Source organism: Bos indicus, chromosome 29, assembly GCF_029378745.1.
Source record: "Bos indicus isolate NIAB-ARS_2022 breed Sahiwal x Tharparkar chromosome 29, NIAB-ARS_B.indTharparkar_mat_pri_1.0, whole genome shotgun sequence".
In the NCBI taxonomy this organism is placed as follows: Eukaryota; Metazoa; Chordata; class Mammalia; order Artiodactyla; family Bovidae; genus Bos; species Bos indicus.
In genome coordinates this window covers 35001005-35016866 of record NC_091788.1, presented here as the reverse complement: position 1 = coordinate 35016866, position 15862 = coordinate 35001005, and the positions used below count along the sequence as shown (strand labels likewise).

The window sequence follows — 15862 nt, the reverse complement described above, 5'->3', positions numbered from 1 at the left end:
CCCCTCATTGCATACCTCCCCTTGGAACCAGTCATAAGGAATGTGGAGGGTTTCAATAAAAAGAAAAAAAAAAACGGGGGTAGAGAGTTTATTTACATCAGAAATCACAGGACAGGGTTACTGAGGTTCCTCTGGCTGCAGGCTCAGATTCCATGGGAGAAAATCCACTCCGGAGGTGAGAGGTGCTGTTCCTTTAATTTAATGGTCAGGTATTTATTTAGCAACTATTATGTGCCAAGTGAAGCACTGTGCCCATTCCCCCTCTTCCTCCCTGCAGCCTAAGTAACAATCTAGAGAAGATACAGAGTTGCATCCTAGCGGCTGTAATACAGAATTGTGTCTTTGCTCTGCTTACATCTCTGTAAATATGCCTTTGCATGAAATCTAGAAAAATGATACAGATGAACCTATGTGCAGGGCAGGAATGGAGATACAGACACAGAAGGGGAGAGTGGGATGAAGTGGGAGATTGGGATTGACATGTATGCACACCCTGGGTACAACTGATAGCTAGCAGGAAGCTGCTCTGTAGTGCAGCGCGCTCAACTCAGTGCTCTGTGGTGACCTCGAGGGGTGGGATTGGGGGAGGGCTGGGACGGAGGGCCACGAGGGACGGGATATGTGTATACATGTAGCTGACTCACTGCTTTGTACAGCAGAAACTAGCACAACATTGCAAAGCAATTATAGTCCAATAAAAACAATTTAATTGCCTTTGTATGAGGAAAAGAATTGGAGAGAACTAGAAACTTAAGGTGGCTCAGCAGTAAAGAATCCACCTGCCAGTACAGGAGACCTGGGTTCCCTCCCTGGGTCGGGAAGATCCCCTGGAGGAGGAAATGGCAACCACTCCAGTATTCTTGCCTGGAGACTCCCATGGACAGAGGAGCCTGGCGGGCTACAGTCCACAGGATCGCAAAGAGTCAGGCACGACTGAACACAAACACACACACACACACACACACACACAAACACGCACACACACTGAAACTTAAAGTGTGAAACAAGAGTTGATTTGATGGTGTGTCAGAAGATGGGAATGGGCAGCTTTTGCTGTTTCACTGTTGCCCATGAAACACACACACAGAGCATCCCAAGGGTGTGTTGACACAGACTCAGGGAGCCTCCACTCTGGGGCCCCAGAGGCCCTCTGGCTACAGCAGCTAGAAAGTCCTGGCACAGATGTCATGTCAACATTAGCATTAAAGCAGGATGTTCACACACCCAGGGAAGCAACTACAGAATTAAAAAAAAATAATAATAGATTCATTCATTCCGTCAGTCAGTCAGTCATTCATGGCTGAAGATACACAGATAATTAATACACACTTCGTGCCCCGCAGGAAAACACAAGGAGAACAAACGGGAAAGAGTCAAGAAATGTTCTTTATCAGGTGAGCACAAGCCCGAGAGAAGTGTTTTCTTAATTAGCAATTAATGATACATTCCCATCTTCACAGCTCACTGTTTATAAGCAATCTGTCAGTTATGAGTACTTTTATTGTTATTATTGACATTATTATTTACCTTGACATTATTATTTATGGAGCTTTCTGGGAGAAACGGCAGGGAGGAAAGAGAGACAGGAGGAGTGTATTTTAAATGGACTAGGAGAGTCTATCAGTTGGAAAACAAAGCTCTTAAAGAAGTTTTCGAAAACTTGAAAAGAATCTTTAACATACCAATTAACCCTGAACTCACCCAGGACATCTACTGCTGCCTCCAGTCCCTCCCATCCCCAGAGCACCTAAATAAGGGTGGAGAGTGCTCTTTGACTGACCTCTTTCTCCAGGACTGCAGGGACTGCATGCTGGTCCCCTCTGTACCCTGGGGTGCAGCAACCAGTCGCACAGAGGGGTGGCTGGGGATCACAGCTGAGTGGGCAGTGCCCCCTCTCTACCTCTGGTTAACCCAGCGGGCAGCCTGGGAGGAGGCAGACCGCAACCTTTCTGTGCATTACTGACCCCTGACACTGCAGGGAAGTTCAGGGCAGGAGTGGACCCCACTGATCAGAGGAGGGTCTGCTGACCCTTGCCGAGGGGGTCGGCTCCTTGCTGGCCAGCATCCTCTGCTTTACAAGGCGGGCAGGGCGGATCTTCCAGGACTGGGCAGAGCTTAGCTGAGCTCTTGAATTCCTGGCTTGCTCCATGGTTGTCTTCCTCCTGGCTGATGAATGAATTGGATTATCGAAAAACAAACAAAAAAAATGGACACAACCTCAACCTTTACTCCATGACCATCATTACCACCAAAATGTTCCCCCTCCAAAGCCCTGTAGGCTTATGCACATATGAATAAAACAACCCCCTTTGCCCTCTCCTCTCCTCCCAACCCCTACACTTCATATAACATTAGGCCTCCAAGAAAAAAGGATGTTGCCTAAGAAACATTACGGAAAGCCTGTGGATGTTTGTTTACGCGGACCTTTCAAATCAAGCTGTCATCTTTAATATTCTTATCCCAAGCGCCATCCAAAAGCAAAATTCCTGTAACCAAAGCCCATGAGGAAATTTAGTACAGAAGAATTTCACAGGGATCAGACTTTTCTCCCTTTCAAGAAGGTACTGAAGCTAAAATACAACAAACAATACAACAGCCTCTGCAGGAAAGTGCATCAGAGAAGCCCTTGCTCGTTTCTATACATTTCATTTAAAAAATTTTCTTTATTTTAAACTGGAGGCTACTTCCTTTACAATATTGTGTTGGTTTCTGCCATACATCAACATGAATCAGCCGTAGGTATACACACACATGTCCCCTCCTTCCTATTTCATTTTTTGATCAACTTATCTGCCCATGAAAACTGAGCCCAGGGGAACGGATGTAAGTCCCAGTCTGGGGCTGCAAAGGGTTAACGCTTTTTTCTTCTTGTGTGGAGCTCTGAAGATGTGAGAAGAGCCCTGGTCAATAGACAGATATATTGACTTGTTATTATTTAAAGTTGTTTAACCAGGTAGAGATAAACGAAAGCTTTCAGCAGCTGAACTATCACACAAATCACAATTAAGGTGGCATATGTGTTTGGGAGACGTAAAATCAATTCCCGCGAAGATAATGTTTTAGTCTCTATTTGAACTTGAAAACAGAAGTAAATTTTCAGCAGCAACAGCTGGGCTTGTTCCATCCAGGAGGCTCTCTATTAACTGTACAAGAAGGGCCTTTATTACCTCTTCTAATGGTTTTCCTCTATGGTTTTGTCTTCATCAAAAAAGCCAAACTGATTGCGGTGGTGCTGTTTACTGACGCGCCGGTCGGGGTGGGGGCGGTGGCAGCTGTGTGTTCCCAGCCCCCGGGTGGACCTCTTTCTCCTTGTGGTGAGCCTCTTGTTGGGAGGCCAGGATGATGGAGCCCTGGGGGCTGCTGGGGGGACCAGGTCAGGAGTCTGGGGGGCTGGTCTCAGCCTGTGCAGGAAACGGAGGCATCTTTTGATCTAAAGTAACCCCTGGGGTTGGATCACCTGCAAAGATTCCCCCAGAGGGATGCGACCTCTGAGTCCCACCATTAACATGTTAATCATGTGAGTGTGTGTGTGTGTGTGTGTGTGTGGTCATGTTAATTCTATCTACTCCCTGGAGTATAGGGACCATATTTAATTTCGCTGGGTCCTTTATTGGACTTAGTGTGTTTCTGGCACATCTGATTACAAACTGGGTAATGGATGTGGGGAGCCCACAGGTGCAAAGGCCCGGATCTAATCCACTCCCCGTCGCATTGCCCTTCTCAGCCTTCCTCACACTCAGTCACGGGCATGGAGGCTGGTGACTTTTCACTCCTCTTGCATTTTCCCAGTGAACTAGGACAGGAAGCCGCCAGGTAAGCTAGTGCAAGCAAGGGTGGGCACAGGTCCCCCTTTGGGGGTCACAAGGCTTGCCTATGAGTAAAAGGAATATACAAATGAGGAAGATTGGCCTCCACCAGGAAGCCAGTAGGGGAAGAAGATACCTTGGTTCTAGAATGAGAACAGAGCTGGTCAGCAGAGGAAGAGGGTCAGTGAGGGACCAGAGGCCAGGAGCCCGGCCCCATTTTCATCTCGTCTGGGTGCTACCAGCTGGGAGGTCTGGGGCTCACCACAGGCTCTGGGTTGTAGGGGCTTTGTCTGAAAAATGTGAGCGGTGAGATCCAGGCTTAAAACATGAACGCTTGTAAAAATGCAAGATTAGTATTCCTGCCAAAGGGAAACAGACAGACAAGCAAACAAAACAAAACAAGCAAAAAGAAGAAAGGCGAAAAGAGACGACTTGTTCTGTTCAGACCCGTTCTCGTTTAGACAACGGAGTGAGTAGGTGAGTCCTATGACAAATCTCGCGTCTCGACGTCTTTTGCTTCTGGGTGATTCTTCCTAACCCCTGACCTCACTGCATCAACGCTGGGGACCAAAACGTGGACCTCACACCCATTTCACCCTACTGGTGTTGACTGCCCCCTTTCCGTCTCCAGGGCATCTCTACACAGCCTCTGCTCAAGGGCTGTTTAGATCAGGTTCCTCAACTCAAAAGCCAAGGAGTCACTTATGCACCAGTTACTGAGGTTTTCAATGCACCAGGTACCGTGGTAGGTGCTGGGGAAGCAAGCTCTGTGACAGACAGAGGAGTCAACGGGGGAAGAGAGAAATTCTCACAGAGATAGAGGCACTTATATTTATAAGTCAGTGGTTCCTAATGGCCTGAATGGAGTCACATTTGGCTGAATAGCGTCTGTATTTCCATCATCCATAATCTGTTGTCCTAGGCAGTGATTTTTGGTGATCTCTCTCTTTTTCATTCAAACTAGAAAACATGACCCTCTCCTGTGTCCTGGGAGCCTGGAATTAAATACTTTCCTCCCTTCATTTCTATGCAGGATCAACAATTCCCTCTGTGTATTGCTTCTCAGAGGCTCTCAGACTTGTGCTTGGTTTAGGGTCAGGCACTCATGAGCCACCTCTCCCTGGGGCTTGCTCCCTGATGGCAAAATGGAAAGGGGCAACCCGCAGAGCACAGGCATCTTCTAGACCCGACCCTTGGAGCCAAGAGAGCGTCCTGGGACTTGGTGCCATTTTCTCTCAATATGCGTCACCCCACTTTCCCTTCTGGAAGCTCACAGGGAAGGTGGATGTCCACAGACTTAAGTGACTGCTCTCGGTTCGGTCAACAGAGCCCTGAGAACAGGGGGCCGTGGACCCTGAACCAGGAAGAGTGTGGGGTATGGAGCCAGAGGGACCCAGGGTGGAGGTGGTTCCAACCCTGCTGACTTCTAGCCCCATGGAGATCCCTAGCACCTACCTCTGGTCTCCAGGGAGATGGTGCATCTTGCTTGAGGTGGTTTGAATACTATATGAATTAGGCATGGGAGAGCTCCTAGCTCTGCTAGGTCCATGCGTGAGCTCAATAAACATTAAGTGCTGTCTCCCTTAGGCCCTTGCTCTTCTCCCTCCATCCTGCCTGACTCCTCCCTGTACACACATTGCCGTTGTCATAACACAGCTGTGCAAAGCACACTGGGCCAGCCACAGTGTCTCTTTCTTCTGAGCATGTCACCGTGATTGTGCATCTTCACCCTGGGCACATCCCCGTCACGTCTTACTCTATTCCTCAGCAATTTCCAGCTTCTTAAGGTAAGAACTTTGAGAAAGAGAGGGGCAGATTGAAGAGCGATGAAACTGCCCATGACCAGAGAGAGTGCAGGGAAGAGTTGGGCAGGGACAATGGAGCTTCTGCCTCTACAGTAAGGATTGACATCAAAGCGGGCACATTCAAACCGCAGACTGACTCTGATACCAGAGCACCGCTGTATGAAGTGGAAGACAGCAGACGGGAGCAGTCGCAGATAGGGTTGTCCAGGCAGCCCTGAGATGGAGGCTCTGGCTTCATCAAGAGAAGAACCGGGGGCTTTGTATCTGAGGACCTCCAAGGAGTCCCTTTACTGTCCTAGCCGACTCCATCACTCAGCCACTGCTTCTCTAATAAGCTGATTCCCCCGAGACCTTCACGGAGGAAGAGACAGAAACAGCAGTGATTTGGTCTTGTAACCAGAGCAACCGTCCTTGCAAGCTCGCCTTGCAGGGAATGAGGCCAAGAGTGAAAAAGGAAGCAGGCTCCATGGGTAGCGCCCAGCTTGACTTCCTCCTCAGCCAACCCAGAAAGCATCTCCCACCCTGTGGGGTCCAGGCATCAGGGAAGCCAGGGAACTCCTCTGTGCTTTTGAAGTCAGTTTGCTCATCCGCCTAGGACCACATGGAAGCAGAGGAGAAAGAGGGGAGAAAGTGGCATTATTTAACACTCAGGGGCTGGATGCTTTGCCTGGCGCTCTTCATGTGTTACTTCCTGTGACCCTAAGGACAGCTCTGAGAATATGATATCTAAGTAGAGCCATTCTTCCTGTTCTGTGGGGTAGGGGATGGTCCCCCCCGACATGTTGGGACCATCATGTGGGGTAGTTGGGGGTGGTGGTTGTAGAAGGGACAAGACAGAGCTGAAAGTGAAAGAAAGAGACTCACTGCATGGCCACCTCCCTGTTCAGAGCATCCAAGCTGGTAGCTTGCCTGTTCTTCCCATAGTGTCTGCCCTCATCCACTTCGCAGCAGTGCCGTGACAATTATAGACACAACTTTGCAGACAAGGAAACTGAAGCTGTAAGAGATGTTGCTGTAAGCTCACAGGCACACAACTCATCTATGGCAGAATCTGGATTTCAACTCAGCTTTCCCTGGTGTGCAGCTTCCACCCCCTCGCCTCTGAGCAGCACACACGGGCGGGCCCAGACTCACATGGCTAAGTGCTTACATGCACCGATAGGGCCTCCTAGACAACTCATGGTGCAGAGATGCAGTAGACACGATGCCTCCTGCTGAGATGCAACCTTCCTTGCGGGTCTCTCTGGGATCATCGGGGCGGTGGAGGGGAATGAACAGAGCAAGAAGAGTCATTCAGGTGGAATGTATGCCTCTTAAAGTTGCTCTCTGATGAGGTCTGGAAGCTTACAAACCTTTCTGAAATTTGCTCACGAGCAAATGAGCATCAAACAATGTGATAAACAGACAGAGGACTTGCCTGACTCTAACATTGAACAACGTGGGAAATAGACGGGACTTGCCTGACTGCAATGCAGACAACAGATGAATCTCGGTGCTTGGTCATCCCTCCCACCCCGTCACCCGCTGAACTGAGGTTGGGCCTCTTGCACTAGACATGAAAAGTGCCAGATCCTATCTAGGTAGGGGGTAGCTGTGCTGGTTTGCCTTCTTCCTGCTTAACTCATCTGGTACTTCCTGACTCTCCTCTTCCATCACAGCAAGCGATGAAGGCAACACCTTTGTCAAACAAAATCAAGATGCAGAGCAAGTGGAGGATGCTGAATGAATTGCAGATGATCCAAGGAGTTAGAGTTCTTATGGAATGAAAGTGGGAAGCAGAGAAGGAAATCAGGGTCCCTTGTGGATGGTGATGATATAATTAGATGACTCAGGAAGACGCTAATGGTGTTTAAACCTCTCCACCTGGAAGTTCTAAGGATTTTTGAAAATGAATACATCAAAAATTGCATGAGACCTCATCATCCTCCTGTTTTGAGAATCTTAGAATTGTACCATCTCCTACCCAGTTGGCTGACTTAGAGACCTGGAATATTCCTCATATTTCACATTCTCCATCACCCCAGGCATCTAGTCCTTCTTGTTTGATTTCTCTTCTAAAACTCACCCCCGACTTGGTTAGTGTTCCTTATCATTCCTCACCTGAAAGATTTTAACCCTAACATGTTACTTTTTTGCCCATTAATCTGCTTTCCTGACATGGTGATCTTCCTAAATTGCAAATATGGTTTAGCTACCCTACTGATTAAATCCTTCTACACTTCCCCTCTTTTAAGACAAGTCCAAGCATCTCAACATTTCTGGAGATTTAAGGACCTGTCCCTGCTTGCCCCTTCCACCCTGTCTCCTGCTATGCTTCCCCTGCCCTTACCCGTCTTGGGATAATCTGCACTTCGAAGTTCCTGACCGTGCTATGCTTCTCACATCTGTACAGGCTCCTCAAGGAGAAACTTCTCCCATTACTTAGCTGTTTGCCTCTCTTTCCCCAGCTCAGCCCTCTTGCCTCTGTAAGACCCAGCTCAGGCCTCTCTGCTGCAAGTGAGCCCTGAGCCCTGCAGTCTGGCTGCCTGCCCTTGCCCTGGGCTCCTGTGGCCTTGACACTACCTGCTACATGATGTAGTTCTACATCCTCGGGACCAGGGTTTCCTGGACAGTCGCTCTATCCCTCACGCATGTGCCCTCATTATTTGTCACATATTAGCTGCTGACACAAGCTTATTAGACTGAAATGCACTTCCACCCTCTCTACTTTTTCAACCTTCCTGGAGGTTCTACAAAAATTCTTCCCACTTTCCAAGCTTGTGTCCTTGAATTATCCAATACTCAGAGGTGCCTTCCTTCCTTTTAGGCTTCAATAAATAAATAATTCATAAAATACTTTTTCCCCAGTTTTTTGAAAGAAATAAACAGAGTTGAGATTCTATCTTATGCAGCAACTTTTTTGACACCAGGGACCAGTTTTGTGGAAGATTTTTTTCCATGGACAGTGGGGTTGGGGGCTTGTTTCAGAATGATCCAAGCCCAGTACATTTATTGATTTATTGTGCTTAGTATCTCTATTATTATCACATCAGCACCACCTCAGATCATCAGGCATTAGATCCCAGAGGTTGGGGTCCCCTAAATAGAGGATCAGGTACATGAGGACAGTGAGGGAAAGCTGAGGGAAGGAGAGGAAAAAACAACTCATGTTTGTTTTGCAACTAATAAATAACAGGTACCGTGTTGCATATCTTTTCTTATTCACACCTAATGATTCTCACAGTCTGTCTTCTGAGGCAGGAATTATTACCACTGTATTAATGAAGATGAGACGAAACGGGTATCACTTGATGTCTCTGAAGAGAAAGGACTTGGAGAACTTACAGAGAAGGAAATATGTCTTGTAGGACATGAAAAGTGACAGAAACCTGGTGGAAGTGGTAGTCGCTCAGTCGTGTCTGACTCTTTGACTCCACGGACTGTAGCCCACCAGGCTCCTCTGTCCATGGGATCCTCCAGGCAAGAATACTGGAGTGGGTTGCCATTTACCCCTCCAGGGCTTCTTCCCGACCCAGAGATTGAACCTGGGTCTCCCGCATTGCAGGCAGATTTTTTTCCCAACTGAGCCACCAGGGAAGCCCCTTATAGGCCTTAACAAATAGAAGACGGGTAAGAACTGTAAATATTCTTATTTTGAAATAAGATATGCTGTTAAACATGTAAATGCAAGTGAGCCATGTCTTCACCCTAAATCCTATAGTTTTAGGAAGAGCTTATCTGGAGAAACTCAGTTTTTTTTTTAGGAAACCATCCAGAAAGACGAAACTTTCTGCTGCTCACCCTTTGCCTCTTAGTTTTGCCCTGCTCCTCAGTCTCTGCTTCCTCTTCCCCTCATCAGAAAGGTTAACGGAGATTTGACATCCTATGAAAGATGCTCCAGAACCCCTCTCTCCCCAAAATTGTTATATTCCAACCAGATTTGATGTTCTCTAGATGGTATATGACTGGAGAAGGGAATGGCAAACCACTTCAGTATTCTTGCCTTGAGAACCCCATGAACAGTATGAAAAGGCAAAAAGATAGGACACTGAAAATTGAACTCCCCAGGTTGGTAGGTGCCCAATATGCTATTGGAGATTAGCGGAGAAATAACTCCAGAAAGAATGAAGAGATGGAGCCAAAGCAAAAACAACACCCAGTTACGGATGTGACTGGTGATGGAAGTAAAGTCTGATGCTGTAAAGAGCAATACTGCATAGGAACCTGGAATGTTAGGTCCATGAATCAAGGCAAATTGGAAGTGGTCAAACAGGAGACAGCAAAAGTGAGCATCAACATTTTAGAAATCAACAAACTAAAATGGACTGGAATGGGTGAATTTAACTCAGATGACCATTATACCTACTACTGTGGGCAAGAATCCCTTAGAAGAAATGGAGTAGCCAACAGAGTCAACAAAAGAGTCCGAAATACAGTACTTGGATACAATCTCAAAAATGACAGAATGATCTCTGTTCATTTCCAAGGCAAACCATTCAATATCAGAGTAATCCAAGTCTATGCCTCAACAAGTAATGCTGAAGATGCTGAAGTTGAATGGTTCTACGAAGACCTACAAGACCTTTTAGAACTAACACCCCAAAAAGATGTCCTTTTCATTATTGGGGGCTGAAATGCAAAAGTAGGAAGTCAAGAAATACCTGGAGTAACAGGCAAATTTGGCCTTGGAGTAGAGAGTGAAACAGGGCACAGGCTAATAGAACTTTGCCAAGAGAATTCACTGATCATAGCAAACACCCTCTTCCAACAACGTGAGAAGAAGACTCTACACAAGGATGTCACCAGATGGTCAACACCAAAATCGGATTGATTATATTCTTTGCAGCCAAAGATGGAGAAGCTCTATACAGTCAGCAAAAACAAGACCAGGAGCTGACTATGGCTCAGATCATGAATTCCTTATTTACAAATTCAGACTTAAATTGAAGAAAGTAGGGAAAACCACTAGATCATTCAGGTAAGATATAAATCAAATCCCTTACAATTATACAATGGAAGTGACATAGATTCAAGGGATTAGATCTGATAGACAGAGTGCCTGAAGAACTATGGATGGAGGTTTGTAACATTGTACAGGAGGCAGTGATCAAGACCATCCCCAAGAAAAAGAAATGCAAAAAGGCAAAATGGCTGTCTGAGGAGGCCTTACAAATAGCTGTGAAAAGATGAGAAGCAAAAGGCAAAGGAGAAAAGGGAAGATATACCCATTTGAATGCAGAGTTCCAAAGAATAGCAAGGAGAGATAAGAAAGACTTCCTCAGTGATCAATGCAAAGAAATAGAGGAAAACAACAGAATGGGAAAGACTAGAGATCTCTTCAAGAAAATGAGAGATACCAAGGGAACATTTCATGCAGAGATGGGCACAATAAAGCACAGAAATGATATGGGCCTAACAGAAGCAGAAGATATTAAAAAGAGGTGGCAAGAACACACTGCTGCTGCTGCTAAGTTGCTTCAGTTGTGTCTGACTCTGTCCTACCCCATAGACGACAGCCCACCAGGCTGCCCCGTCCCTGAGATTCTCCAGGCAAGAACACTGGAGTGGGTTGCCATTTCCTTCTGCAATGCATAAAAGTGAAAAGTGAAAGTGAAGTCGCTCAGTTGTGTCTGATTCTTCGCGACCCCATGGACTGCAGCCCACCAGGCTCCTCCGTCCATGGGATTTTCCAGGCAAGAGTACTGGAGTGGGGTGCCATCGCCTTCTCCGGGCAAGAATGCACAGAACTATCCAAAACAATCTTCACAACCCAGATACTCATGATGGTGTGATCACTCACCTAGAGTCAGACATCCTGGAATGCGAAGTCAAGAGGGCCTTAGGAAGAATCACTATGAACAAAGCTAGTGGAGGTGATAGAACACCAGCTGAGCTATTTTAAGTCCTAAAAGATGATGCTGTGAAAGCACTGCACTCAATATGCCAGCAAATTTGGAAAACTCAGCAGTGGCCACAGAACTGGAAAAGGTCAGTTTTCATTCCAATCCCAAAGAAAGGCAATGCCAAAGAATGCTCAAACTACTGCACAATTGCACTCATTTCACACGCTAGCAAAGTAATGCTCAAAATTCCACAAGCTAGGCTTCAATAGTACATGAAGTGTGAACTTCCAGATATTCACGCTGGATTTAGAAAAGGCAGAGGAACCAGAGATCAAATTGCCAACATCTGTTGGATGATAGAGAAAGTGAGAGAGTTCTAGAAAAACATCTACTTCTGCTTTATTGACTATGCTAAAGCTTTTGACTGGATCACAACAAACTGTGGAAAATTCTTAAAGAGATGGGAATATCAGATCACCTGACCTGCCTCCTGAGAAATCTGTATGCAGGTTAAGAAGCAACAGATAGAACTGGACATGAAACAACAGACTGGTTCCAAATCAGGAAAGGAGTATCTCAAGGCTGTATATTGTCACTCTGCTTATTTAACTTATATGCAGAGTGCATAATGAGAAATGCTGGACTGGATGAAGCACAAGCTGGAATCAAGATTGCCGGGAGAAATATCAATAACCTCAGATATGCAGATGATGCCACTCTTATGGCAGGAAGCGAAGAACTAAAGAGCCTCTTGATGAAAGTGAAAGAGGAGAGTGAAAAAGTTGGCTTAAAACTCAACATTCAAAAAAAAAAAAAAAAAACCTCAACATTCAGAAAACTAAGATCATGGCCTTGGGGCCCGTCACTTAATGGCAAATAGATGGGGAAACAATGACAGACTTTATTTTTCTGGGCTCCAAAATCACTGCAGATGGTGACTGCAACCATGAAATTAAAAGATGTTTGCTCCTTGGAAGAAAAGTTATGACCATCCTAGACAGCATATTAAAAAGCAGAGACATTACTTCTTCAACAAAGGTCCATCTAGTCAAAGCTATGGTTTTTCTAGGTGTCATGTATGGATGTGAGAGTTGGACTATAAGGAAAGCTGAGTGCTGAAGAATTGATGCTTTGAACTCTGGTTTTGGAGAAGACTCTTGAGAGTCCCTTAGACACCAAGGCGATTCAACCACTCCATCCTAAAGGAAATCAGTCCTGAATACTCATTGGAAGGACTGATGCTGAAGCTGAAACTCCAATACTTTGGCCACCTGATGGGAAGAACTGACTCATTTGAAAAGACCCTGATGCTGGGAAAACTTGAAAGCAGGAGGAGAAGGGGACGACAGAGGATGAGATGGTTGGATGGCAACATCAACTCAATGGACATGAGTTTGAGTAAACTCCAAGAGTTGGTGATGGACAGGCAAGCCTGGAGTGCTGCAATCCATGGAGTTGCAGAGTCGGACATGACTCAGCGACTGAACCGAACTGAACTGAAATGGTATGTGTACTTCTCCAGGAGATCTGAGTCAGCTTTATCCCAAAGTACATACTGTGGTCCTTTGGACATTGACGGTTTTAATGCCGTTCATGGTCTCATTTGTTAGAGAGTGTTTATTCACTCTGCCAGTCAATACTTGAACACTGACTGTGCCATGGTCCTGGTGGCCCATTTGTGTCATGATACATCTGTTCACTACATCCTCTGCCTCAATCTGCTGTATGCACCCCTGGGGTGGGGGCAGGGGAAGAAGCCTCCTAATCATCTCCCAATATTCACTCCCTCTGCTGCCACCTTCTCATAGCTCCACCCTAAGTGTTGTAATTTGACCATGTATTTCCTCTCTGTATGCAGCCATTTTCACATCTTAGATGTGAGCTCCTTAAGGGAGTTCATCTCCAAATTGAGTGCATGGATGAATAAATGAATACATGGGGGAAAAAACACTTAAGGGAAAAAAAAAAAAAAAAGGTTTCCTAATGGACAGGGGAACATGTTAAAGGAAGGTAGCATCATTTGTAGCCTGAGGGTGCTGGCTTTCAAAACTGATGATAGGATTTGATGCCAATCAGTCCTACACCCTAGTCTTCACCAAAGTAGGTGATTTATTCAACAGAAAAGCAAACCAAAGAGAAGGAACAGTTGTCAGTTGAGGTCTCTCCTATTTCCTTCATCATTTCTTATCTTCATGGCTTGATTGCCTTCATAGTGTCAGAAAGTTAAATATAGACATCTGTTCCTCTGGGTGTTTCCACTGAAGCCCCAGTTCTCCACCCTCTGCTCACTGTCATACATCCAGATGGAAGGAAATATGATGCCCTTAATAAATATTCAAAAGCAAGGGTCCTTGCCCTCGGGGATCTAATGTCTGATGATCTGAGGTGGAGCTGATGTAGTAATACAAGAAATAAAGTGCACACTAAATCGAATACACTTGAATCATCCTGAAACCATCATCAACCACCCCTCACCCAAGCCCTAATCCCTGGAAAAACTGTCTTCTATGAAATGGGTCCCTGGTGCCAAAAAGTTTGGAGTCTGCTGTTCTAAAGCACTTCTTTATGTGTTTATGCTTTTAATAGGGTGCATTGTGGGAGAAGATAATAAAAATGCATCCTATTGTTTAGCTGCTATGTTTAAGAATAAGCAGATAAAGCATCCTGCTCAGAATGGAAAGATAACAGCAAAGATTGCCATTACCTGGAAGTGGGTTGGTAAATAGGAATATCTGCCAAAGGCTAGTTAGAAGATGCTTACTGGCTAGATTGACAAGTGAAGAATGGCTGGACTGTTTAAATAAATAGATGGGGGACAGTCATATTAGGGAGGTGCATGACTGAATAGAGGGAATAAGGGTTAGATAAATGGAGAAGTAATGTGTGAATGAATAGGTGAGTGGTTAGCTGATGGAGAAATAAATTGGTACGTCAATGATTGATGGCGCTGAGTGGCCGGATGAAGTGAAAGACTGATAAATGTCTGTGCCAGCAGGCGAGCAGATGGATGGGTAAATGTTGTGGGATGAGCAGGAGCAGGAGGGGGTCAGGCATGGGTGGGAAGATGGTGATTAAAAGGAAGAAGTAAAAGGAGAGGGTGAGCGGGAGCACTCAAGGCATTAAGACGTCAGAACTGGAAATCTGTTTCTTCGACAAGTCATGATTTTACAATGAGTCTGAGAAAATTGGAAACTCTCCATCACTTGGTGCCCACCATGTCCTTGGTGGTTTAATTTACAAAGAACATGATCTAGTCCATCAAGTTATCTGTGTTCCATCCCCTGTGGGGAACAAAGAGTCTTGAAAGCCAGGGATTAGCCCTTGTCTGTCCAGGAAGCCATGAGAAACAAGCCTCATCATTCCAGCTTCCAGACTTGACCAGGCTTGGCAGAGATTCTGTAAAATCAAAAGAAGAATCTTCCGCCACTTCCTGCTGCATGATCACATCCTTATTGGCCACTGACCTGCACTTTATTAGGGGTCAGTCTTGAGGAATCCAATGGTTGAAAGAGACACAAAACTTTTGCAGGCAACTTTGATAGAACACACTGAGGGGGGGTAAATTTACTGATGGTGCAGCTGGGAAATAAAGACATATAAAGCAAGACATATACAGCAAAATATCAAGTGCAAGATCACACATTTGGTCAACAGCAGAGCTTGGAAGGGTTTGTTGATACAGAAATGGCAGGTGGGAAGCTAAGTTGCAAGAAAGAGGCTAATACCCATTCCTTTGGAAGAGCTGATGGATATATGACAAGATAGGGGGAGATTTATTGAAAGAGAAAGATGTTTTATAAAAGACAGTTGGAGGAACAGACTTGCTCTCCAGGTCTCTTCCTCATCCATTACCCTGTGGATGCTACAGTAAACCAACAGTACCTCCAAGGTACTTTTAAGAATAAATGTGTTTTGAAGGAAATCCAAAAAAGAGTATATATATATATGTATATGTATAGCTGATTCTCTTTGCTGTACAGCAGAAGCTAATACAACATTGTAAAGCAACTATACTCCAATAAAAATTAATTAAAAAAAAAGAGTAAGTGCACATCACACTCACCATATTTCCTCATACTTACTCTTGCAGGAACTGTTAAGGAGTACTCAAACTGAATGATACCTGGTCATTCATTTTCTGAAACTTCTCTTCCGATTTCATTGTAGCCTAAGCCAATAAATTAGACTTTGATGCTGCAGCTGCATTTTATATTGTTTGCATTTTGTATGATTTGTAATTGGCATAGACATAAGATACGCAATTGTAACATGAAATTGCTTATCATCATATTCTGTGTGCATGTGGGTGTATATATGCATGAAAGAGAGGGAGAGAGAGAGAGAGGGCACTCAGTTTTCTGATTGCATCTCCTTCCCAAAGCCTAACACATACACACACACACACACACACACACACACACACACACAA

At 45.3% G+C, this 15862-nt stretch overlaps 1 protein-coding gene across 2 annotated transcripts in view; it reads right to left on the bottom strand.

Moving 5' to 3' along the window:
• Window positions 1-1368: 1368 nt before the first annotated feature.
• Window positions 1369-15862, bottom strand: part of LOC109554632 (opioid-binding protein/cell adhesion molecule) — a 1067951-nt gene continuing 1053457 nt past the window's right edge. For both annotated transcript variants that reach the window (XM_070783260.1, XM_070783259.1), the window contains exon 8: window positions 1369-2166. In XM_070783260.1, coding sequence (XP_070639361.1) covers window positions 1985-2166 — 182 coding nt within the window. In that variant the 3' untranslated portion in view covers window positions 1369-1984. The remainder of the gene's footprint in view (window positions 2167-15862) is intronic.